The 22,504-nt window shown below is 68.0% G+C and overlaps 3 protein-coding genes across 5 annotated transcripts; 1 reads left to right on the forward strand and 2 right to left on the reverse strand.

The window, feature by feature from the left end:
* The first annotated feature begins 5,712 nt into the window (after window positions 1-5,712).
* On the forward strand, window positions 5,713-12,437 carry ILVBL (ilvB acetolactate synthase like). 3 transcript variants are annotated; one of them, XM_084304068.1, is made up of 17 exons: window positions 5,713-5,756; window positions 6,487-6,525; window positions 7,250-7,370; window positions 7,455-7,656; window positions 7,920-8,047; window positions 8,145-8,283; window positions 8,489-8,600; window positions 8,687-8,786; window positions 8,876-8,973; window positions 9,387-9,523; window positions 9,607-9,741; window positions 10,204-10,318; window positions 10,564-10,733; window positions 10,812-10,882; window positions 10,977-11,048; window positions 11,153-11,258; window positions 11,506-12,437. In XM_084304068.1, exons 3-17 carry the CDS (start codon window positions 7,257-7,259, stop codon window positions 11,682-11,684), a joined length of 1,878 nt encoding a protein of 625 aa, XP_084160194.1. In that variant the 5' UTR covers window positions 5,713-5,756; window positions 6,487-6,525; window positions 7,250-7,256; the 3' UTR covers window positions 11,685-12,437. The 3 variants fall into 3 exon arrangements, with proteins under 3 accessions (XP_084160194.1, XP_084160192.1, XP_084160193.1); XM_084304066.1 differs by lacking the exon at window positions 5,713-5,756 and adding an exon at window positions 5,811-5,844; XM_084304067.1 differs by lacking the exon at window positions 5,713-5,756 and adding an exon at window positions 5,821-5,840.
* Window positions 12,438-12,583: 146 nt separating this feature from the next.
* SYDE1 (synapse defective Rho GTPase homolog 1) lies at window positions 12,584-17,564 on the reverse strand. Its single transcript, XM_084304023.1, has 7 exons — window positions 17,472-17,564; window positions 16,203-16,787; window positions 14,907-15,647; window positions 14,477-14,818; window positions 14,232-14,389; window positions 13,649-13,895; window positions 12,584-13,408 (listed from the first exon to the last, which is right to left on the reverse strand). The coding sequence occupies exons 1-7, from the start codon at window positions 17,557-17,559 to the stop codon at window positions 13,014-13,016; spliced, it is 2,556 nt and encodes an 851-aa protein (XP_084160149.1). The 5' UTR covers window positions 17,560-17,564; the 3' UTR covers window positions 12,584-13,013.
* Window positions 17,565-18,588: 1,024 nt separating this feature from the next.
* Window positions 18,589-21,479, reverse strand: LOC311220482 (macrophage mannose receptor 1-like). The gene is made up of 8 exons (XM_084304027.1): window positions 21,404-21,479; window positions 21,002-21,097; window positions 20,804-20,908; window positions 20,622-20,681; window positions 20,125-20,520; window positions 19,523-19,668; window positions 19,001-19,110; window positions 18,589-18,900 (listed from the first exon to the last, which is right to left on the reverse strand). The coding sequence occupies exons 1-8, from the start codon at window positions 21,474-21,476 to the stop codon at window positions 18,774-18,776; spliced, it is 1,113 nt and encodes a 370-aa protein (XP_084160153.1). The 5' UTR covers window positions 21,477-21,479; the 3' UTR covers window positions 18,589-18,773.
* Window positions 21,480-22,504: the final 1,025 nt, after the last annotated feature.

The following is a 22,504-nucleotide window of genomic DNA, read 5'->3' on the forward strand; positions in this document are numbered from 1 at the left end:
CACGACAGGGTCATGGGGCCACCACAGGGGACACAGGACTCCAAAGGGGATGGCAGAACCACGGGGCCATCATAGAGGACAGGGGCACTCCGTAGAGGATGGCACACTCATGGGGACCCTGTAGGGGACAGGGGGAGCCCTTGGGGTCGTAGGGGCCACAGAGGGGGCTGGGAGAGGCAGTGGGGGATCAGCTCAGGGCATTTAGGGCACGGTGCTGCTCCATCCTCAGCCCGTGGTGCTGCACGGTGCACGGTGCTCCACAGCCCTGCAGGGTGCTCATCTCCGCATGCTGCTCAGCTCCCGGCGCTGCGTGGCGTTGCTGCACGGCGCTGCACACCTCCCCCTGCCCGTCCTCAGCACCCGGCCGGGGCGCACAGGTTGCTGCAGCCGCACGCTGGTGGTTTCCTGCCTTCCCAGCAAGGCCCCGCGCCGGCGGCGCTTTCCGGTGGCTTTGTCAGCACCCACGGCTGCTGCTGGAGCACGGCCGAGGTACGGCCATGCACACGCATGGGGGGTGCACGTGGGTGCATGCACAAGCAGGGTGCAATGCACCAATGGGTGCATACGCAAGCGTGGGCGCAACGCGTCCCTGAGGCTGCAAACATGGGTGCAAACACACGAGTGGGTGCTTGCACAAGTGGGTGCAGGCGTGGTGCAAGCACGCAGCAGCGTGTGCATGTTGCAGCCGGGCAGCTCCCCGTGTTCGTGCACCGGTACAAGCGTGTGCACAGTGCAAGCACGTACCGTGAGCGTGTGACCGCGTGCGCCATGGGGACATGGGAACAGGGGGACATTATGGGGACATGGAGGGGGCTGCGGGAGGTGATGGAGTGGCTGCAGGTGAGAGGGGACATGGGTGACATGGGGGGGATATGGGGGGACAATAGGGGATGGGGGACGTGGGACCCCCCCCAGGGACACACGTGCCACTACACTCCAGGAGGCACCAGCCCCGGGACATGGGTGCCACCACCTTGGGGACGTGGGTGCCTGGGTGGCCCTATAGGTGCAGGGGTGTCAGCACCCAGGTGTATGGGTGCTGAAGGGGGAGTGGGGGGGGCTCGTATAGGGTTGTGCATGGGGTGGTGATGACCCTTGGGACCCCACCCCTCACCCAGCTGGATGCCAGGACCCCTTTTTGGAAGCCTGCTGGGACCCCACTTTGAATTAAGCCACTTGGGAGCACCGGGAACCATAAATAAATTTACTTAATCAATAAATAAAGTGGCTTCGAGTACCAGACAATAACTTAAGGGGGGAGGGCCCCCCCCCAGGCCAGCTGGGGGGGGGAAAAGGGGGAACAGCAGGGACCCCCCACGCCTCCGGGCATGGGGTGGGGATCCGCAGTCCCTGCTGTCCCCAAAATGGGAGTCTGTGAGGTCCCTCGATGTCCCCAAATGTCCAGCATGAGGGTCAGGCCTGCGAGGTTCCTTGATGTCCCCAAGGAGGGGGCTTCAGCACCCCAAATCTCCAGGCAGGGGGGGTCTGCAAGGTCCCTTGGTGTCCCCCATGTCCAGGCACGAAGGTCTGCGAGGTCACTTGATGGCCCCAGATCTCCAGTCTGGGGGTCTCCAGCACCAAATATTCAAAGGGGAGGGGGGGTGGGGGGGTGTGCAATGTCCCATAATATCCCAAATCTTCAAGGGTGGAGGTCTTCAATGTCCCCTGATGTCCCCAGCCTCCGAGCGGGGGCGGCACCAGCCCCAGATCTCCGTGCCTGGAGGTCAGCAGTGTCCCTTGGTGTCCCCAAATCTCTGGGCGTGGGGGTTTGGAACCCAAATCTCAGGGCGTGGGGTCACCGACGTCCCCAAATCTCCAGGCATGGAAGTCAGCAACGTCCCTCGACGTCCCCAAACCTCCAACCGGGGGGTGGTATGGATGGGGGGTGACCGTCCCCAAACCCCTCCGGGTCCCCTTTTCCACGCCAGCAGCGGCCGCGTCCCCGCCGTCACCCCCCGGCGATGCGCAGCAGCCCCACGAAATTCCCCTCCCGCTGGTCCTGCGCCATCTGCCACTCGTCCCCGCCGATGTCCCCGACCAGCTCCACGTCCAGGACGTCCCCGGGCTGCAGCAGCCCCACGGCCTGGGCCAAACCCGAGCGGGCAGGGCCGGGGTCGGTGGCACCGGGCAGCGCCAGGGGCACAGAGAGCAGCGGGGGCGCGGAGCCGGCGCGGCGCAGCTGGAGGGTGACGTTGCCGGGGGGGCAATTTTCGGCCGTGCAGGTGAGGGCGAATTGCCCGTAGAGGAGGTAGAGCCCCCCCGCCGCCACCTGCAGCCCCGCGGCCGTCACCTCCAGGTCGCTGCTGAGGAAGACTCCGCTGATGCCTTCCTCGTAGCGCCACAAGGGTCTGGAGGACACCGCCAGCGAGCCTGGGGGGGGGACACAAAATGGGAATGGGGTTAATATGGGGGGGCCACGTGGGTGGTGGTAGTAGGGAGTGGGTGTCCCCGGTGGGAAATGGGTGGCCCCAATGGGAAAAGGGTGGCCCCGGGGAGAATGGGGGGGTGCCCCTTGGGGAATGGGGTGGCCCCGAGGGGAAATGGGGTGACCCCAATGGGAAATGGGTATTGTGATGGGGGAGAGGTGTCCCCATTGGGAAAAGGGTGTCCCCAAAGAGAAATGGGGTTTCCCCGTGAGGACATGGGGTTGCCTGATGGCAATGGGGTGCTCCCCAATGAGAGCTGGGTGCCCCCGATGGGTGCTACGGGCGCCAGGAATTGGGTGAGGGGGCTGCGGGGAGGTGGAACAGGATGGGGATTGGGGTGGCCCCTATGGGATTGGGGTGGCCCCTATGGGATTGGGGCGGCCCCTAAGGGGATTGGGGCCCTGCAGCCGCCCCCAGGGGATGACACCACAGAGCCTGCAGGGCCGGAGGCTGCTCCGTGACACCTTGGGGACAGGCGGTGACACCGCAGGGACCACAGGGACGGAGGCTGCTCCGTGACGCCCTGGGCACCTCGGGGTGCTCCATGACACCCCAGGGACACTCCGTGACGCCCCGGGGCCCGCGGCCGCCCCGTGCCACCCCCAGATGCTCCGGGCCTGGGACACCGTTTCCTTTCTGAGGTCGGAAGGGGGAACCCGCGCGGCGCTTTCGAGATGACGGGGCGAGCTGCTGGGGGGGGGGGGACCGCTGCATCCCGGTGTGTGCCCCCCCCAGTGACCCCAAAGCACCCCAAAGCCCCTCACCGGGACCCCGGGACTTACCGGTGCTCAGCAGCAGGTGGGCGGCCGTGGCACCCTGTGGGAGAGGAAAAGGGGGGGGTGTCAGTGGGACCCACACATCCCCAGCCCCGTGTCCCCCCCCCATACACAGCGCACCCCCCCACTGGTGAAGGGGAAGTTGGGATTTGGGGACTTTCCAGCTCCAGAGGGTGTTTTGCGGGGGGTCCCAGGGAAGGGGGAGACCCCCGGGTTAAGGGGGAGATGGGGGGATTGGTCCTTGGGGGGGGGATGGGGTTGAGGCCTGATGTCCGTCTGTCCGTCCCCATCTGGTGGGCGTGGAGACCCCCCCGGATCTCAGGGACACGCGGACGGACAGACGGACAGATGGGGGACACCTGGAAGGAGGGGGGGGGACGGACAGACAACCGGACAGACAGATGGACACGCACAAGGGACAGGCCCCACGTGGACAGACGGACGCCCGGGTGGGCGGATACACGCCAGGACAGACGGACAGCTGGGCCCCCAGAGGGACAGACAGACGGACAGCCGGGGGGGCGCCTGGATGGATGGCTGGACAGACAGACAGGCAGACAGACACCTGGGTGGACGGACAGACAACCGGACACTTGGACGGACAGACGGACACCTGGGTGGATGGACAGGCAACCAGACACCCGGACATACAGACACCTGGACAGACAGACACCTGGACAGACAGACACCTGGATGGACAGACGGACACCTGGACAGACGGACAGGCAGCCAGACACCTTGACGGATGGACACCCGGACAGACGGACACCCGGACAGACAGACAGGCAACCGGGCACTTGGACAGACAGATGGACACCCAGATGGACAGTCACCCGGACAGACAGACAGACAACCAGGCACTTGGACAGACGGACGGACACACCCGGACAGGCAGCCACCCGGACAGACGGACACCCGGACAGACGGACACCCGGACACCCCATCACCCAGCCAGATGGAAAAGGGGACGGACAGACGGACGGACAGGACAGGACAGGACAGGACGGACAGACAGACTGACGCCCCCCCCCCCCCCCCCCCCACCTCCACCCGGTGCCCACCTGCGGGGGGGGGCCGTGTGCGGGGCTCTGCCCCCGGAGCACCCCCAGCAAAGCGGCGGCGGCGGCGGCGGCCCCGAGGGCGACGGCCCCGAGGGTGGCGAGGACCGGGAGGAGGCAGCGGAGGCTGCGCCCCCCCCCCCCCCGGGGAGCACGGAGCCGCCCGGTCCCGGCAGCGGCAGCAGCGGGGGGGGGGGCGGGGGGGGGCACTCGGGGTCTGCGGGCGGCGGCATCGCGGCGGGGAGCGGCGGCGGAGCCCCGCTTATAACGGGACCGGGCTGGGGGGGGGGGGGGGGACGGGGGTGGTGGTGACGGGGAGGGGGGGTGGAGCTTGTGTCCCCCCCCCCACACACACACACACAACCCCACGGCCCCCCCGGGGGTGGGGACAGACCGGCACCGGGGAGCCCCCCCCGGGGAGGAACCGGAGGCACCGGGGGCGGGGGGAGCCCGGGAGAGCCGTGGATGTAAAGGGGGGGTGGGGGGGGGGGGGTGAGGGGGGGGCACTTCCTCCGAGGGTGTGTCCCCGTCCCCGTCCCCCCCCCCCCCGGGGATTTCCTGCCCCCCCCCTGCCGTGACGGAGTACCGGAGTTTCCTATGGGGTTGGAATTTCTGCCCCCCCCCCCCCCCCCCCAAAAAAAAAAAAAAAAAATCCTCTCCCGGCACTCCGGGGGGAACGGGAAGGGGGGGGGGCGGATTCCCGGCTGCCCGGGGGGGGCACGCGCATCCCCCCCCCCGTATGAGACCCTGTGTGAGACCCCCCCATGTGAGACCCCCACATGTAAGCCCCCCTATGAGACCCCCCCCATGAGACCCCATGGGAGACCCGCCCTATTTTGAGACACCCCCGCCATGAGACCCCCCCCATATAAGACCCTACGGGACCCCCCCCATGTAAGGCCACCCATATGAGACCCCATGGCAGACACCCCTCCGTGCGCCCCCCCCACGTAAGACCCCCTATGAGACCCCCCCAATGAACCCCCCCCCGGAATAACCCTATGTGAGACCCCCCCCATAGAATAACCCCCATAGAAGACCCCATGGGAGACCCCCCCATGAGACCCCCTAAAGTGACCCCCCCAGGTGACCCCCTCCCCAATGACCCCCTCCCAGTGACCCCCCCCAGTGACCCCCCCATGAGTGACTCCCCCCAGGTGACCCCCCCCCCCAATAACCCCCCTCACGTGACCCCCCCCCCATGACGCCCCCCTATGGGAGGAGACTCCCTGGGAGCCCCCACTCCCAAGCCCCGCCCCTCCCCTGCCCACGCCCCTCCCCTGGCCCCGCCCCTTCCCGCCTGACCCCGCCCCTCTCCTCCCGCGCCCGGCCCCGGCCGTTGCCCCAGCCCCGCCCCGCCCCTCCCGGGCCCGCCCACGCTCCTCGAGCAGCCAATCAGCAGCCACAAGCCCCACGTGACACCCCCCCCGGGAGGAGCAAGCGGCGCCGGAAAGTCACGTGGTGCGGGCGGATCCGCGCGGGGGCCGCGGGCAAGGGTGAGGGGGCGGGGCCACGGGGGCGGGGGGCGGGGGCTGCAGGTGTGGGCGGGGCCTCGTTGGGGGGCGGCGCTTCCGGAGCGGGCAGGTGGCGGCGGGGCTGCGGGGGGGGGTCCGGGGGGGGGCAAAGGGGGGGGGGGGACGGGGGGTAATGGGACGGGGGGGGCATGGGAGGGACGGGGGGGGACGTGGGACTGGGGGGGGCAGGGGGGGTGATATGGGACTGGGGGGGGTCATGGGGGGGTGACTTGGGACTGGGGGGGGGCAATGGGGCTGGGGGGGCTATAGGGGGTGATATGGGACTGGGGGCCATGGGGGGGCCATGGGACTTCATGGGACTGGGGGGGGATTTGGGGCTGGGGGGGGGGCGTGACATGGGGGGGGGACATGGGACGGGGGGTGACATGGGGCTGGGGGGGGTGACATGGGGCTGGGGAGGGGCGGTGTCCCCAGCATGGAGGGGGGACAGCATGGGGGGGGGGGGGGGGGCTTTGGGGACACGGGGACAGGACAGGGTGGCTTGGGGGGGGGGGAGGGGGGGACAGGACGGGGTGGCCACGGGCCCAGGGTGACCAAGAGGGGGGTGGCCAAAGGCCAGGGTGGCCATGGGGACAGCAGGGACACAGGGACACAGGGACATGGGGACATGGGGACGTGGGGACGTGGGGACATGGGGACGTTTGTCCCTGTCCCCAAAACCCCAGGGCTGAGCTCGTCCCCGACCCCGCAGGGACCCGGTCACCTCCGGTCACCTCCGGTCACCCAGCAGGTACGGTGCCCTGGGGGGGGGGGTGACACCGACCCGAAAAGCTCGCCGGGTCGGCTGCACCCACATATTTCTGCACCCCAAAATTAGGACTCCCGGCCCCTCGGGGGGGGACGCGCCAATTCCCTACGGGACGCGGAGCCCCCCCCCGGGGGTTGTCACCGGGGTTTTGTCCCAGCCTGCGGTGGTTTTGGTGCTGTTTTGCCCGATTTGGGTGTTTTTTTTTTCCCCCTGCCTGTTTCGCCCGTATGGCAAGTGGCAATGCTCACCCGCCTTTTTAAGGTGAAAATGGGGGAAATTGGGGTTGAGGAGGAAAATCTGGCCTCTGACCTGCTTCCAGGTGCTAAAAGGGGTTGTGTTTTGGGGGAAATTGGGCCGGGTTTGGTGCTCGCCGGCTCTGCCTCCTCCCCGGGGGTCTTTGCACCAGCATGGCCTAAGCAGCCGGGAATGCCTTCGTTAGGCTGTAATTATGCAAATGAGCAGACTTTGGGCTCCGGCCGGGGCGCCTGTGGCACTGGGATGGGTTCAATTAACCGCCTTTAATTAACCGTCACCATCCTGGCGCCGAAATTCCTCTCTGTCCCCGGCGCCGGGGGAGTTCCCGTTTGGTGCCCCCCCCCCTCCTGGTGGTGCCGGGGCTTCTCCGCCGCGCCGGGGACAATTTTGGGACTTTGCGGGGACAATTTGGGGACATCGCCGTCACCGTCACCTCCCGTCCCTTCCCCAGTGTCCCCATGGCTCTGCTCGCCCTCCTCGGCTGTGTCGGCGCCGTGCTGCTGGCGGCCACGGCCACGGCGCTGCTGGTGGCGGCGTATCGCCTGGGGCTCCTCTACCGCCTCCTCTACAAGGTAAGGGCGAAACGTGGGTAAAAACACCCCGTTTTGGGTTAAATCCGCCCGGTTTTCTAAGCGGGCGTCCTCCTGGGCTCGCAGGCGGACCCCCGGAGCCCCCGCTACGGGGGGGAGCTGGTGGCGGAGGTGCTGAAGGCTCACGGCGTCCGCTTCGTCTTCGCCCTGGCCGGCGGCCACATCTCGCCCATCCTGGTGGCCAGCGAGAAGCTGGGGATCCGCGTGGTGGACACCCGGCACGAGGCCACCGCCGTCTTCGCCGCCGACGCCGTCTCCAGGCTCTCGGGTACCCGGCGGGGTGATGGAGGTGGACCTCCTGCTCGAAGGGTGGAGGGTTTTGGGGTGTCCCCGCTCTTTGGGGTCCCCGTTGAGTGGAGGCTTCCAACCCTCTTTGGCTCTGTCCCCCGTGCGTTTTCTCCCCATTTATCCCCCCCCACAACCAATCCAACCCCAAAAAAGAACCCCGCAGCCAGGCCCCCTGCGCCCCGAACCCCAAAAGCGGGGTCCCCAGGGGATCACCTCCCACCCCCCTACCTCCCTCCCCAACAGGCCGCATCGGCGTCGCCGCTGTCACCGCCGGCCCCGGCGTCACCAACGCGGTGACGGCCATCAAGAACGCGCAGATGGCCGAGTCACCGCTGCTGCTCATCGGGGGGGCGGCCGCCTCGCTGCAGAAGGTCCGGTGGGCTCACAGAGGGAGGGAGGGGATTTAAGGGACCAAACCTAGCTTTTTTTTTGAGGGAGATTTCCCCCATTTGGGGTTTTTCGCCGCAGGGCCGGGGCGCGCTGCAGGACATCGACCAGCTCTCGCTCTTCAGGACGCTCTGCAAGGCGTGCGTCTCGGTGCGCACCGTCCGCGCCATCGTCCCCGCGCTCCGCCAAGCCATCGCCACCGCGCAGTCAGGGACCCCCGGTAAAGATTTGGGACACCCCAACACCCCCCCGTCCCCCCCTTGGGGAAGCTTTGGGGTGATTTCAACCCCCCCCAGGTCTCGTTGTGGGCGCTGCTTTTGGCGCGGCGCTTTTGGTGGTGCTGGTGTCACCTCCCTGAAACGCGTTTTTTTTGTTGTTTTTTTTGGTTCCTTTTTTTTTGGGGTCCCTTCACCCCCGTCCCACAGGTCCCGTGTTCGTGGAGCTCCCCATCGACGTCCTCTACCCCTTCCACGTGGTGGAGAAGGAGGTCGGCGGTGCCAAGAGCGCCCGGGGGTTCCGTGGAAAGCTGGTGCAGTGGTGAGCAGCCACCCCCCCCGCCACCCATGGGTGCTGCCAGCACCCTGGGGGGGCTGCAGCACCCCAAAACGCCCCCTTCTTGACAGGTACCTCCAAAACTACGTCCATAACCTCTTTGCGGGTGCCTGGGTGCCCCGGGATGTCACCCCGCTGCCGGTGAAGGTGCCGCTGGCCACCGAGGACGAGGTTGGCTTTGTCCCCCGACCTGCTTCTGAGTTTTTGGGGTCTGACGGGGCCGTTTTTGGGGTCTGACGGAGCTGTTTTTGGGATGGCAGATACAGCGCTGTGTCGAGCTGGTGAGCCGGGCCACGAAGCCACTGGTGCTGGTGGGCAGCCAGGCTCTGCTGCCACCCACGCCGGCCGAGGAGCTCCGGTGAGCGGGCCTGGGCACAGAGGGTATGGTTTGGGGACAGAAGGTATGGTTTGGGGACAGCTGAGCACGTCTGGGGACGAGCAAGCTGGTTTGGGGACGGATCGGCTGGTTTGGGGGCAACTGAGCCTCTTTGGGGATGGACCATCCAGTTTTGGGGTTGGATGAGCGAACCTGGGGATGGCTGAGCCGCTCTGGGATCAGCTGAGTTATTTGGGGAAAATGAGGTGGTTTGGGAAAAGATGAGCAGGTTTGGGGCTGGATCAGCCACTCTGGGGACTGCTGGTTGAGTTTTGGGGTTCAGCTGAGCTGGTTTTGGGTCCAACCAAACCAGTTTTGGGGCCCCCAACCGAGCCTGTTCTGAGGCCCAACCGAGCCATTTTTGGGGCTGATCGAGCCGCTTTTGGGTCATGCAGGGAAGCGCTGGAGGCCTTGGGCATCCCCTGCTACCTGGGGGGGGCTGCGCGGGGGCTGCTGCCCCCTGAGAGCCCCCTGCTCCTGCGCCAGAACCGCCGCGACGCCCTCCGCGAGGCCGACCTGGTGCTGCTGGCAGGTGTGTGCCGGGGCTGGGGAGGGGACGGGGACACCCCGCAGTGACCCCCATCCCCAAATTGTGCCCCCCACCTCCCCCCAAAGGCGCCGTCTGCGATTTCCGTCTCTCCTACGGGCGCCTTTTCGGCCGCCAAACCGCGGTGGTGGCCGTCAACCGGGACCGGGCGCAGCTCCTCCGCAACGCCGACGTCTTCTGGCGGCCGCGGCTCGCCGTGCAAGGTGACAGCCCCGTCACCCCCCTGCCATCCCCACGGCCCCAGCAGGGTGGTGGCACCGCGGGAGATGGGGTTGGGGTCAGATGAAATGGTTTTGGGGGACAACAGGGATCTGGGGAGAGCTAAGCTCTGTTTGGGGCCAGGAGAGATGGGGTTTGGGGCCAGTTCAGCCACGTTTGGGGCTCAGCTGAGCTGGGTTTTGGGGGTCCAACCAAGCCAGGTTTGGTGTCCAGCAGGCCTGGGTTTTAGGGCCAGTTCAGCCTGGTTTGGGGTCCCGCTGATTGTGTTTTGGGGCTCAGCTGAGCCAGATTTGGGGGGGGTCTTTAAGGTCCCTCCCAGGCCAAACTATTTTTATGATGACTGAGCTGGTTTTGGGGCCAATTCGGGCAGGTTTAGGGTCTGACGTAGACGACTGGGGTGGTTTTTTTTTTCGGAGGGGGTGTGATGAGCTGGGCTTTCTCTGCAGGCGACGCCGCCTCCTTCGTGGTGGGGCTGGCGCGGCGGCTGGGGGGCTACTCCTGCCCCAGGGACTGGCTGGGGGGGCTGCGCGAGGCTGAGCAGCGCAAGGAGAAGGCGAACCGGTGAGCACGGGGATGGGGGGGGGCAGCTTCCAGAGCCTGGGGGGGTCCCGTGTCCGTTTTGGGGGGTGAGGACCCCATTTTGGGTACAAGGGGGAGGTGGCTTGGTTGATTTTGGGGTGAGAAGTTCCAGCCCCTTGCTACCTCTTTGGGGTTCCCATATGTGGGGGGGGGGCATACCTGTTTTGGGGAGACCCCAGCCAATCTCTTCGTTTTTTTTTGGGGGGGTGGGGGGTCCTCTCTAACAGGGAGAAGGCAGCGACCCCCACCCCGCAGCACCTGAACCCCCTGGACCTGCTGTACCGCCTGGATGCGCTGCTGCCCCCCGAGAGCCTCTTGGTGGCCGACGGGGGGGACTTCGTGGGCACCGCCGCCTACATCGTGCGCCCCCGCCGCCCCCTCTCCTGGCTGGACCCCGGTGAGGACCCCCCCCCCCTCCCTGGGCACGGTGTCACCGCTGGGGACACGCGGGTGACACCGGCTGTTGTCCTTGCAGGCGCCTTCGGCACGCTGGGAGTTGGCGGCGGCTTCGCGCTCGGTGCCAAGCTCTGCCGCCCCGAGGCCGAGGTATGGAGGGGGGGGGCACACGGACACGTGGTGGCCCACGGGGACAGCGGTGCCACCTGCTTGGCCTCGTGTCACTTGTCCCTTCCCCTGCCAGGTTTGGGTCCTGTACGGTGACGGCTCGCTGGGCTACAGCCTGATAGAGTTCGACACCTTTGTGCGGCACAAGGTGAGACGGCACCGAAACGGGGGGTGGGGGGGTGGAATTGGGGGTCTTGTCCCCGCTCTGGGTTGTCACCAGGGCGCGGTGGCCCCGTGCTTTGTCCCCTTTAGACGCCCATCATCGCCTTGGTCGGCAACGACGCGTGCTGGAGCCAGATCTCCCGGGAGCAGGTGGCCATGCTGGGCAGCAACGTGGCCTGTGGCCTCGAGTACCTGGGTGAGCGCTGTCCCCACCGTCCCCTACACACTGGGGGGGGGACTGAGCCTCTTGATCTGGGGACACTTGGTGGCCCTGGGTCACCCTGGGGTGGGCTGAGCTGCTCCTGGTGGCCCCGCATCGCCCTGACGGTGCTGCGCTCGGTGGCCACGGCGCAGCGGGGAGGCTCAGGCCATGCCCGGTGGCCCCGTTGTCACCCCCGCTGTCACGCCGGTGCCACAGCCCCGTCCCTGTCCCCTCCCCGCAGATTACCACGCGGTGGCCGAAGCGCTGGGGGGCAAAGGCTTCGTGGTGGGGCGCCCGGACAGCGAGCGGCTGGACGCCGTCCTCCGTGCTGCACAGGATGCGTGCCGCCGCGGCCACCCCGTCCTCATCAACGCCCTCATCGGCAAGACTGATTTCCGCGAGGGCTCCATCTCTGTCTAGGGACTGTCCCTTCTCTCCCCCGACGCCCCCCCGGTGCCCGGCAGCAGGGATGAGGGGGGCTGAAGGATGCCTCTGGGTGCCACCGAGGTGTCCCCAACCGGGGATGGGCGAAAAGAGGTGTTAGGGCGGTGGCATCGGTGCTGTGCCCCCTAACTTGGGGCTGGGGGGGGGGGGACAGTGGTGTCCCCTGGCAATAAAGCAGCGCCGTGTGCCCCCACCTGCCATCCTGCGCCATCGATTCGGGTGCCACGGGGCATTTTGGGGACTGCCACCCCCCCCCCCGAGGGGACACCACCACACGCACACAGCCCGGCAGCGAGTGCAGCTTGTGTCCTTTATTGCTGGTGACAGTGACAAGGCGGTGGGCAGGGCAGGGTGGGCGTCAGGCCATGCCGGGGGGGACACGACTGGGGACAGCGTTGTCACCGAGCCCCCCCCGGCCTGGTGGCACCCCCTGCCTGGGTGATTTAACACTGCTGGCTCAGCCCGGCCGGGCCGGTGCGTTCACATTCAGCTGGTTCCTGTAAGGCTAATACTGAGCAAGGCTGGTTTTTTTTTTTGTTTTTTGTTTTTTTTTAGGGGGGGGAGAGGAATTCATTTGGCTCCCTCCCTCCCCGCCCCCGTAACACTGGTGCTGGGTTCATTTTGGGGGTGAAAAGGGCTTTTTCTGCAGGCTGCGGTGAAGGCAACCGCCACGGGCCATCCGTCCACGCGCACGCACACGAAGCTGGAGTAATAAATAAAAGCTCAGCGCTCCCGTACCGGCAGCACCCCCCCGGGGGGGGGCAGAAAAAAAAGTGGGGGGGGGCTAGGGGGTCCTTGCTGCCACCCCTGAGGGAGAGCCGTCACCCTCCTCAGGGGGCCAGCAACAGGGAGGGGATTTTGGGGAGCCCTTGTGAGCTGGGGGGGGGGGGTGGGTGGTTGGTGGGGAAGGGGAGAGGTTGCCCCCCCTGTAGCCTGAGCGATGGAGGTCATGGACCCTTGTCAATACTGATTTTGGAGGGGGGGGGGCACCCATAGGAGGGGACTTGGAAGGGGAAAAGGGGCGAACAGGCACTTGAGGGCAAAATTTGGCCATAAAAAGCCGAGCAAGAGGCACCGAACCTCCACCACCCCCCCCAAAACGGCGCGTGGATGCGTGGTGGGGGGGGCGTGCAGCCAGTTTTGGGGGGCGGGGGGCTGCTCAGGTGTCCCCCGATGGGGCCGGGGCCCCCCCCCAAAGACGGCATCACCTTTTTCTTGGGGGTCGCTCCTGCTCGGCGCTGTGCAAATCGAAGGCAACAAGAGGCAAGTGCTGCGTTTTGGGTCGCTCCCCCCCCGGCGGCGCCGTCACAGGCAGACGTTGATCTGCTTGGCCAGCTCCCGCTCCAGGTCGAGGATGAGCGCGTCGAAGTCCTTGAGGTTGAGCCGGGGGCCGAAGGGCGCCTCGGGCTCGTCGCCGAGGCCGAAATCGGCCACGAAGAGGGTCCGCCGGTGGGCAGCCCGGCTCTCGCCGTCACCAGTTGCCGCCGCCGCCGCCACCACCTCGTCGTAGCCCCCGAACTGGTGGCCGCAGACGCTCCAGTCGCCGGCGTAGCGGTTGCTGGGGGGGCTCTCGGGTCCCCGGGGGCGATGGCGAGCCACCACCGCCGTGTCCAGCAGCTCCAAGCGCAGCGCTGGCTGCCGCGGGCGGCCGGGCGGCGCCTCCTCCTCGCAGATTTGGGGGGCCGGGGATGAGCGGGGGGCTGCGGAGAGAGCACGGGGGGGGGCGGTCAGGATAAAATGGGGAAGCCTCGGGGTGGTTTGGTGGCGTTGGAGGGGGCAGGAAAGGCCCTGGGGGCGACTACTGGGGTCAGAGGCGCATGGCACAGCCCCAGGGTGTCACCGACCCCCCCAGAGGGTGGCCCGGGAGGTGGCCAAGCACAAATTTCCCCCAGGGTGGGGGCCACGGGTGTCCCCCCCAGCCCCCCCAGAAGCCTGCTCACCCGGCCAGGCCTGCAGCAGGTAGTGCAGCACCTCGATGTGCCTCTTGAAATCGACGGCGCTGGCGATGTCCTCGCTGTGGGCATAGCTGCGGGCGCTGCCGGTGCCGCCGCCGCCGCGCCGAGGCTCCTGGCTCTGGGTGAGCAGGACGGGCCCGAAGCAGACGGCGATGTTCTGCGGGTTCATGCGGTTGAAGTCGTGGAAGGAGGCCACCAGGCTGAGGTGGTCCAGGAGCCGCGTCAGCGTGGCCTGGGGGACAGGGTGGCGTCAGCGGGGACACCCCCCGGGGTGACGTTCCCCGGCCGCGCTGGGCCACCGAGGGGAAACGTTTTGCTCCCTGATGTCACTGGGGCTGAACCACGCAGCTAATAACAAGGACGTGGAGATAAATGCTTGGCTACTAGGGATGGAGAGACCCCCCCCAAAAAATGCTCGGGGGGGTGGTGACACCAGGAGGTGCCACTCATCCAGAAACAAGGACACCACAGTGGTGACGCGCGACGGAGAGCCCCAGACCAAGAGGGGTGCCCAGGCAATCCCCCAGTTTTAGTCCTAAAACCCCCAGTTTTAGGGCTGGCCACCCACCTTCTCGACGTCCGGCAGGCAGTCGAGCAGGGTGACGGCGTCCCGCTCGCCCGGGGGGGTTCGGGGGGGCCGCTTGGCCATGGCCTCCAGCACGACGTGGTAGAGCGTGGGGGTGATGAGCGGCGTGGGCAGCTCCCGCAGGTAGTCCTTGAGGATCCCTGCGGGCGAGGAGCCAGAGGGGGGGGACATCAGCGTGGCCACCCCCCCTGTGGGTGCCGGGGGGGGTCCGTGGGGTGGGCACTGACCCGTGATGACGTTGATGTCAGGGTAGAGCTGCTCGGACAGGGTCACGGCCGCGCTGTCCCTCTCGAAGGCGTCGCGCAGCTCCTTCTTGACGGCGGCCGAGCCGCAGAGCCGGTACAGCCCCACCACCTTCAGCCCCCGTTTCTCTATCTCGGCCACACACTTCTGGATCAGCAGGGGCACCTTGGTGGCCGTCTTCTCCCTCTCCACCAGCTGGCCCAGCTCCACGCCGAAGACGCGGGGCTCGCACTCGCCGGGGCCGTCCCACTGCTCCACCAGGGTGAATTTGGAGAAGAGGACGCCGCGAGGCTGCAGCCGCACCGCCAGCTGCTGGGCCCGGCAGCCTGGGGAACAGAGGGGGGCTGTCGGTGGGGATCCATGCCATGAACCCCCCCACACCCAAATCCATCCCCTCCCGTCCCCGCCGCGCACCTCGGAAGATGTGGGGCAGGACGACGGTGCCGTGGCAGCAGAGGCGGTTGCGGCAGGAGGAGGGGTCCCAGGAGAAGACGATCACCTTGAGGAGCTGGGCGCCCTCCAGCTCCAGGTTGAAGGTGTGGTTGAGGCCGAGGAAAGCCGCCTTGCAGGGCAGCAGAGCCGTGCGAGCCCGGTTGGCCGCGTCCACCTGCAGCACGCAGAAAACCTCCCGGGCTTCGGCTCGCGGCGGCTTCAGGTCCCGCACGCCGTAGAGGTGGACGCTGACCAGCCCGGAGATGTGCTGCCCGCCTCGGGGCAGCTCCCCGCAGCTGTAGGGCCGGAAAGCGCCCACGTCCAGCCCGCTCTCCCCATCCTCCGGCTCCGCGTGCGCCCCGGTTTTGGCTGGCAGCTCCGGGGAGTCGCCGTCGCTCAAGTAGCCGCCCTTGCTGGCCGCTTTGGCGCGGGGCAGCGAGGCCACGCTGGTGTCGAGGTGGTAGCGGCTGATGACGTTGCTGGACTCCTTGCGGGCGTCGGAGGGCGAGGACCCCCCCTCCTGGCCCCGCGGCCGGGGGCTGCGCAGGCTCAGCTTCCTCCGCAGCTCCGGCAGCTTCTTCATCTTCATGGAGAGGCGGCGCACGGTCCCCGGGGACTTCACTTTGCTGAGGGAGCGGCCTTTCTTGGTGGCACCGGGGCTGGCAGGGGGGGACGGGGGGGAGAGCCCCGTCCCCAGGCTCACGCAGGGGATGGGCATCTTTGCTGGGGGGGAGAGAAAGGGTGAGCGGGTACCGGGGGGGTACCGGGAGCCTGGCCGGGACTGGGGTGGCTCCCTGGAAACCCTGGTGGGGCTTGGGGGACAATGTCCTGTTTTGGGGGATGGGGAAGGGGCAGGGGTTATGGGGAAGGGGCAGGGGTTATGGGATGTGTCTGGGGGATGGCAAAGATGATGGGGACCATGGGGACCACAGGGTCCAGATGTCCCTGAGGACAGGGTGGGGACAGGGACCGTCAGGTCTTGAGGACATCATCCCGGGGGGGTGGGCAGAAAGGGACAGGGATTGTGGACTCTGGGGGATGTCGGCCTGGGGGACAAGGAAGGGACAGGGTCTGGGAGACCCTGGGAACAAGGGACCACGGCCTCTGAGGACCTTGGGGGTCCAGGGAGCCTCAGAGGCACCAGAGAAAGGACAAAGACCGTAAGGCACCGCAGATGGAGACTGTGGGGCCCAGGGGACACTCTCCTGCGTGGTGACAAGGGCTGTGGGGAACCAGGGGCCCCCACTGTCCCCCCTCTCCCCTTTCCCAGCCCCTCACCACAGGCCTGCGTCCTGCCAGCCGCCGGCTCCTCCGCGCCGCGGGCTCCAGGGCTCTCCGCCGCCCCTCTACCCCCCCAGGGGACGTCCTCCCCGCTCGCCTTCGGAGGGTCCTCGTCCTCGGGGATGGGGTTGTACCAGATCTCGCCCTCGCTGCCGGATGCTCCAGCCTCGGCCTCGGCACCGCCGCCACCAGCCTCGTCCAGCCCCGGTGCCTTCGCCGAGGACAGCACCCAGTGCCGGCTGCTCCGCTCCAGGCTCTGCAGGTAGGCGCCGTGCCCCGGGCTCCTGCCGGGACCGCCGAGCTCCACGGAGCCGTTGGCTGCTTCGGCCTCCTCCGCCGGCTCGGGGGGCTCCTCGCCGGGGGGCTCCAGGCCTGGCCAGGGGCTGCTGGCGGCCGGATCCGGCTCGCCGGCCTCCCCCGGCTCCGGGGAAGCTTTGGGAGCCGGCACCCTCCTCCCGCTGGGCTCATCGCGGCCGCCGCAGGAGAAACGGGCCCAGTTCTGCTTGCGGGGCACTGCCGGCTCCGGTGACACCGGGGCCGCCTCAGGGTCCGCCGGCGACTCGGGGCTTGGCGGAGGATGCTCTGCGGAAAGAGAGAAAGGCCGGGGCTCGGCGGGGGTCCCCACCAGCGTCCCGTGGGACCCCCCCCACACTCCGAGCCCCGAATCCGCTGCCGGGGCCGCGGAGGCAGCTGCGCGCAGCCCCTTGCCAAGAGGGATTTCCGGCTGTTTACGGCCGGACGGCCCCGCTGCCGCGCTCCCACCATCCCGGGGGGGCTCGCCGGAGGATTGGGGGGGGGCTCGGCCGGGCCCTGCTGCACCCCATGGATGGGGGACACGGCCGCATCCCGGTGGGCACGGCTCTGCCTCCGTCCCCGTGGCCTGCACCCCCTGCTCACATGCAGGCTGGGGGGGGGGGGGCTCAGCAGTGCGCCCCCAATTCTCGCCCCCGTCCCACCGGAGCCCCCTCGCCCCCATGGGGCTCACCCCCAGGTGCTGTCACAGCCACCCCCCCCCCCTCCAGATGTGAACAGGGGGTGCTGGACCCCAGGGATCCCTTTTTTTTGGGGGGGGCAGGACCCCAAGGATCCCTTTTTGGGAGGGGACAGTAGGGACCCGGGGGGGGCAGCAGGGACCCGGGGGGTGATGTGGAGCCCTCGGGGGCTGCACCAGGGACTCGGAGGGGGGGCTCCAAAGGGACTGAGGTGGGGTCTCCATCCCGGGGGGGGGGGGGTGTTGGGCTCCTCGCCCCCTCCCCAGCTCCGTACCTCGCTCTTTGCCATCCGATTTCTTCCTGCGCGGGCGGTCCCGGCCCCGCAGCCGGGAGAAGGTCCTCCGCAGCAGCGGCTCCGCCATCGGCCCTGCCCGGACCCCCCCCCCACCCCCCCCCAACCCCGACGGGGGTCCCCTCGGCACCCCCGGGGACCCCTCAGCCGGGTCCGGTCCCGTTCAGCCCAGTCCGTTCCCGTTCCGCCCAGTCCGGTCCCGTTCAGCCCGGTCCGGTTCCCTTTAACCCGGTTCTCCCCAATTAGCCCGCTCCGCCCCCCCCCCCGCCCCCAGCCCGGTTGGGTGGGGGTCTCCCCTTCCTCCCGGTGGTCCCGGGACCCCCCCCCCCCGGTCAGCACGGCGGGGCCTGGAGCGGCGGCGGCGCCATCCGCGGAGCGAATTCCTGGGATGCCGCCGGGAGCGCTGCCGGGAGCTGTAGTCCGGAACCCCCCCCCCTGAGCCGGACCCCCCCCAAAACCCCACGGGGCTCCCGGTAACTACAGGCCGGGACCCCCCCGCCCCGGTTCTAGCACCCCCCGGCCCCGTTCTCCGCGCCCCCCGGCTGGGGGAGCCCTTGGGGGGGGGGGGCGCTGGGGGGGTTGGGGGAAGACATGGGAGGGTCTAAGGGGGGGGTGGGGGGGATTTGGGGAGGCTGTGGGGGGTGTTTGGGGGGGCTGGGGGGTGTTTGGGGAGTCCGGGGGGGTATTTGGGGGGGGCTGGAAGGTGTTTGGGGAGCCTTGGGGGGTGTTTGGGGGCGCTGGAGGGGGTATTTAGAGGGTCTGGGGGGTATTTGGGGGTGGCTGGAGGGGGTATTTAGGGGGTTTGGAGGGTGTCTGGGAGCCGGGGGGGATGTTTGGGGGGTCTGGGAGGGCATTTGGGGGGGCTGGGGGGATATTTGGGTGCCTGGGGATGATTTGGGGAACCTGGGAGTGGGGCAAGCCCCCCCCACCCCACGTCTGCAGAGGGCTCCGATGTGGCATCACCCACGAAATCACCGCTGCTCCCCTCGGGGGACGCCAACACCCCGGGGCAGCCCGCACCCACCCCCCCCACACCGTCGGGGGGCGCTCATCAGATCAGGGACCTCACTCTGTGCACGCATTTATTATCCCACGGGGACCCCCCCGGTGCACCCCCAACACCAAATCTCGCCTGGAGCGAGTGGAGGTGCTGGAGGCCGAAGCAGCGAGCGGCGGTGCTGCGGGGCTGTGGGGCTGCGGGGCAGACGTGGCGATGGGCTCTGGGGCAGTGACGGGGACTTGGGGGGGGGACACAGACCCTCGAGGTGCCCCCCCCCTGCACGCTCAGGGCTGCCCCTCGCACACCCAGGGGAGCTGACTCGTGCAGGGGTAGTCGAACCACGTGCCGTCCACGCGCACCACGGCGCAATTCTCCTGCTGCCCCCCGTTGGGCTCGTTCCTGTGCCAGGAGCTGTGTCAGGAGAAGGGGGGAAGCGACATGGTTTAGGGGGTGGCCCCCTCCGCACCCCCAAGCCCCCCTCGCCCTGTCCCCAGTGCCCATCGGGCTGTACCTGCGCTCCTTGGGCACGACGGTGCCGTCTGCTCGCTTCCAGGTGCCCTCGACCTCTTTATCCGTGATGCCCAGCCAGGAGGAGGCTCGCAGAAAGGTCTTGATGTAATTCTGGGGGCAGAGACAGGGTCACCCCGCTGCAGAGCCCCCCCCAGGACCCCCCCAGGACCCCTGCACATCCTTGGGGACAGCGGGGCTCGGTGCCACCAGCACCGCCTCTGCCCAGGAGTGAGGAGATGTGGGGGAAATTTGGTGTTTTTTTTTGTGCTGGGGGCCAGTTAGAGGATGGATGGGGTCAGGGATGGCAGGATTAGGGCCTCGGGACACTGGAGCAAATTCAGGGTTGAAAGGACAGAATTTGGGTAAAAAAGCAGAGCATCTGAGTGTTTAGAGAATAAAAGTAAGAGCTGGATGCTCAGCAGGAAAAGGTGGCGTGGGGTGACCTCAGAGCAGGCCCTGAAGTCCAGGACAGGATTTTGGGGTCCACGAGAGGCTCGTGGGGGCCGGGCTCTGCCCCCCTCACCCTCTCCTCGGGGCTGTCCACCTCCAGCAGCCGCGTGCCCAGGGCCGAGCAGAAGCCCCGCGCCGTCTCCCAGGTGCTCGGCGTCGTGGAGCGGAAATAGCACGAGCCCTCGAAATAGGTCCAGCCTCTGGAGCAAGGGGGGCAACCTGGGGAGGGGACACAGAAAGGGGGTCACCTCCCCCCGGTAGGGCTGCAGGAGCTGCCAGGATCCCCGCTGGGTTAGGGGTAGGGTTAGAGCCCTGCTGGGGTTTAGGCTAGGTTAGGATTAGGATATAGAGAAAGGATTAGGATATATAGGTTAGGATGTATAGAATCCTATATAATTAGAGCTGTAACTGGGTTCGGGTCCCTTTGGGGTTTGGGTTTAGCTCGAGTCCTCAAAATTTAGGTTTCCAACTGGGTTGGGGTTGGCTGGGCTAGGACTCCACTAGGGTTCAGACTCCTTTAGGGTTAGCTTAACTCAAATCATTTAGGATTAGGCCTGAGTTAGGGCCCCGTTGCCGTCTGGGCTTCTCTTGAGCCATATCCCTGCCAGGCTGGGGCTGCGTTTCAGCCCCTTTAGGGTCGGGCAAGGCCCTAAATATCAGCAGCCGGGGACTGACTGGAGCGCGAGCAGACGTTGTCCTTGCTCCCGTGGGCGACCCAGCGGCTCCACTCGCGGTCCCCGATGTAGAGCATCACGGTCTGGTGCAGGTTGTTGCCGTAATTGAAATAGAGGTCGTGGCCGGCCAGCGCCAGCAGCGTGCCGTCGCGGCACTCCCAGCGCTGCAGCCTGCCGTCCTCCCGGCACGGCTGCAGCCACACCGTGGACAGGTTTCTCTCCTTGGTCGCCGTCACGCAGGAGCGGGACCCCGCCGCGCTCCGCAGCCGGTCCCCGGGGAGCCACTGGAAGCGTTGCCCCTCGGCCTCGGGCCGGCACGGCGCCGCCGTCAGCTGCCGCCCGCGCGCTTCCACGCACTTGTTGTGCGCTTCGTTGTACAGCAGGAAGGGCGCGGAGGCTGCGGAGAGGGGGACGGTGGAGAAATGGGGCCCGGGGAGACGGTGACACCGTGGAAGTGGGGGGGGGGGACAGGGACAGGGACGCGGCGCGGGCACGCACCCACGTTGGGCGGCTGCTTCACCGTCTCCGCTTTGTCCAGGGCCACCGTCAGGGCTGCGACTGAAGGGGGGCAAAGGGTCACCGTGCTGGGGGGGGGGTCCCCAGTCACCTTAACGCTGCCCCCAGCAGCCCCAGCATCGTCTCTCAGGGTGGGGGAGCCGCCGTGGCCCCCCGGTACTCACTGCGCCGTGAGCCGAGGGCGAGGAGGAGGACGTTGAGCAGCACCGAGACCCCCAGGGCCACGGCGCCCACCAGCACCAGCCTCTCCTGGGAGCAGCACGGGCGCGCTGGGGAGGGTCAGGGGGTGACGGCCGGTCCCGACGGGGCTGCAGGGCCCCGATTCGGGCTGCACGGCCTCATCCCCACAGGGGTGGGCTCACCTGGGGGGTCAGGAAGGTGCTTGCGGCTCGGCACGGCGATGGGGGGGTCGAGGGGCTCGTAGGGGTTCTCCTCCGCGGGGCACGGGTCGCTGCAGGCTGGAGAGGGGGCAGCAGGGATGGTGCCTGTGGGGGATCCCCTCCCCTCTGGTGCCACCACCAGCCCTGGGGACCCCCGTCAAGCACCACGATGGGGGCGTCCCCCCCATGTCACCACCCTGGGGACCCCCCCCATTGGGTACCAGAGTCCCAGGGTTTGCCTGTGGGCAGCAGGGATGGAAACGGGGATCCCCTTTGGTGCCGCCATCTGCCCTCCTCAGATCCCAAAAGGGACAGGCTCGGGGCATGAACTGGGGACCGCTGGGCTCGCCCCCACCCCAGCCAGCACCCCGGGGTGCTCCCTACCTTCCTTGCCGCCAGGCCCCAGCACCCATTTCTGCCCTTCCCTGGGCTGGCTGGGCTCGATGTTGCCGTACATCGTCCCCGCGGCACCACTGAGCTCTCCCCACGGGTGTCCCCGCTGATAATGCCTCAGGAAGGGGGGGTCCGGATGTGCCCCTGCCTTGGGGACGGGCCTCGGAGGGGCCCGCGAGCACCCACAGCTTCCTCCCCACATCCCGGGGCTCGGCCGGAGGTGACACCGCCTGTGACAGTCCCCAGCGATGTCCCTGGGGGGGTCTTGGCACAAGGAGGGTCCTGGAGCCTGCAGGCTGCACCCGTGGGTGCCACACTGGGGACCTGGGCGCACCCATGACAGCATCCAGGGTGTCCCCACGCCTCGGGTGCACCACGGGGTGTCCCCAAGCCTGCTGCGTGCCCGTGGCCAGGGTGTCCCCATACCGAACACATCCCTGGTGTCCACCCACACCCAGCTGCACCCACACCCGGCCCAGCACCCATGGGTGATCTGGGTGTCCCCAAGGGGGGGGGGAGGAGGGACACGGACACCCAGCCCCACATCATCTCCGGGGGTGCAGGAAGAGCTGGGTGCTATCAGCACCCACCAGCCTCGGCCACAGCTCCCCAGCCACGGCCAGCACCCAGCTTATCGAGCCCAGTGGCAGTGGGCGCCCGCTGCGGTGATGACGGGTGACCCGTGGTGGCACTGGGTGTCCCGTGGTGGTGCCACATGTCCCATACTGGTTCTGGGTGTCCCGTGGTGCTGTCGGGTGTCCCACAGTGCCGGCTGTCCCATGGGCTACCCCACCACCGTGACAAGCGTGCCGTGGCGGTGCCGGGTGTCCCCATCCCCTTGCCCGTCCCTGTCCTCCCCCCCCATGCATGTCCCCACGAGGCCCCCCCCACGTCCCCTCTCCCCTCCCCAGCCCCGTACTGGAGCACCAGGATGGGGCAGGCACCAGCAGCCCCCGCTGTGGGGATTATTTGGGGATTATTGCTCCTGGCTGGTTTTTGTCTTGCACCGTGCCGCGGCCACCGGCACCACGGGGGCAGTCGGTGGTGTCACCTGGCAGTGGTTGTCTGCTGGCCACCGCCAGCCCCCACCCT

This window comes from Netta rufina (genome assembly GCF_964035555.1).
Source record: "Netta rufina genome assembly, chromosome: 32".
Classification (NCBI taxonomy): domain Eukaryota; kingdom Metazoa; phylum Chordata; class Aves; order Anseriformes; family Anatidae; genus Netta; species Netta rufina.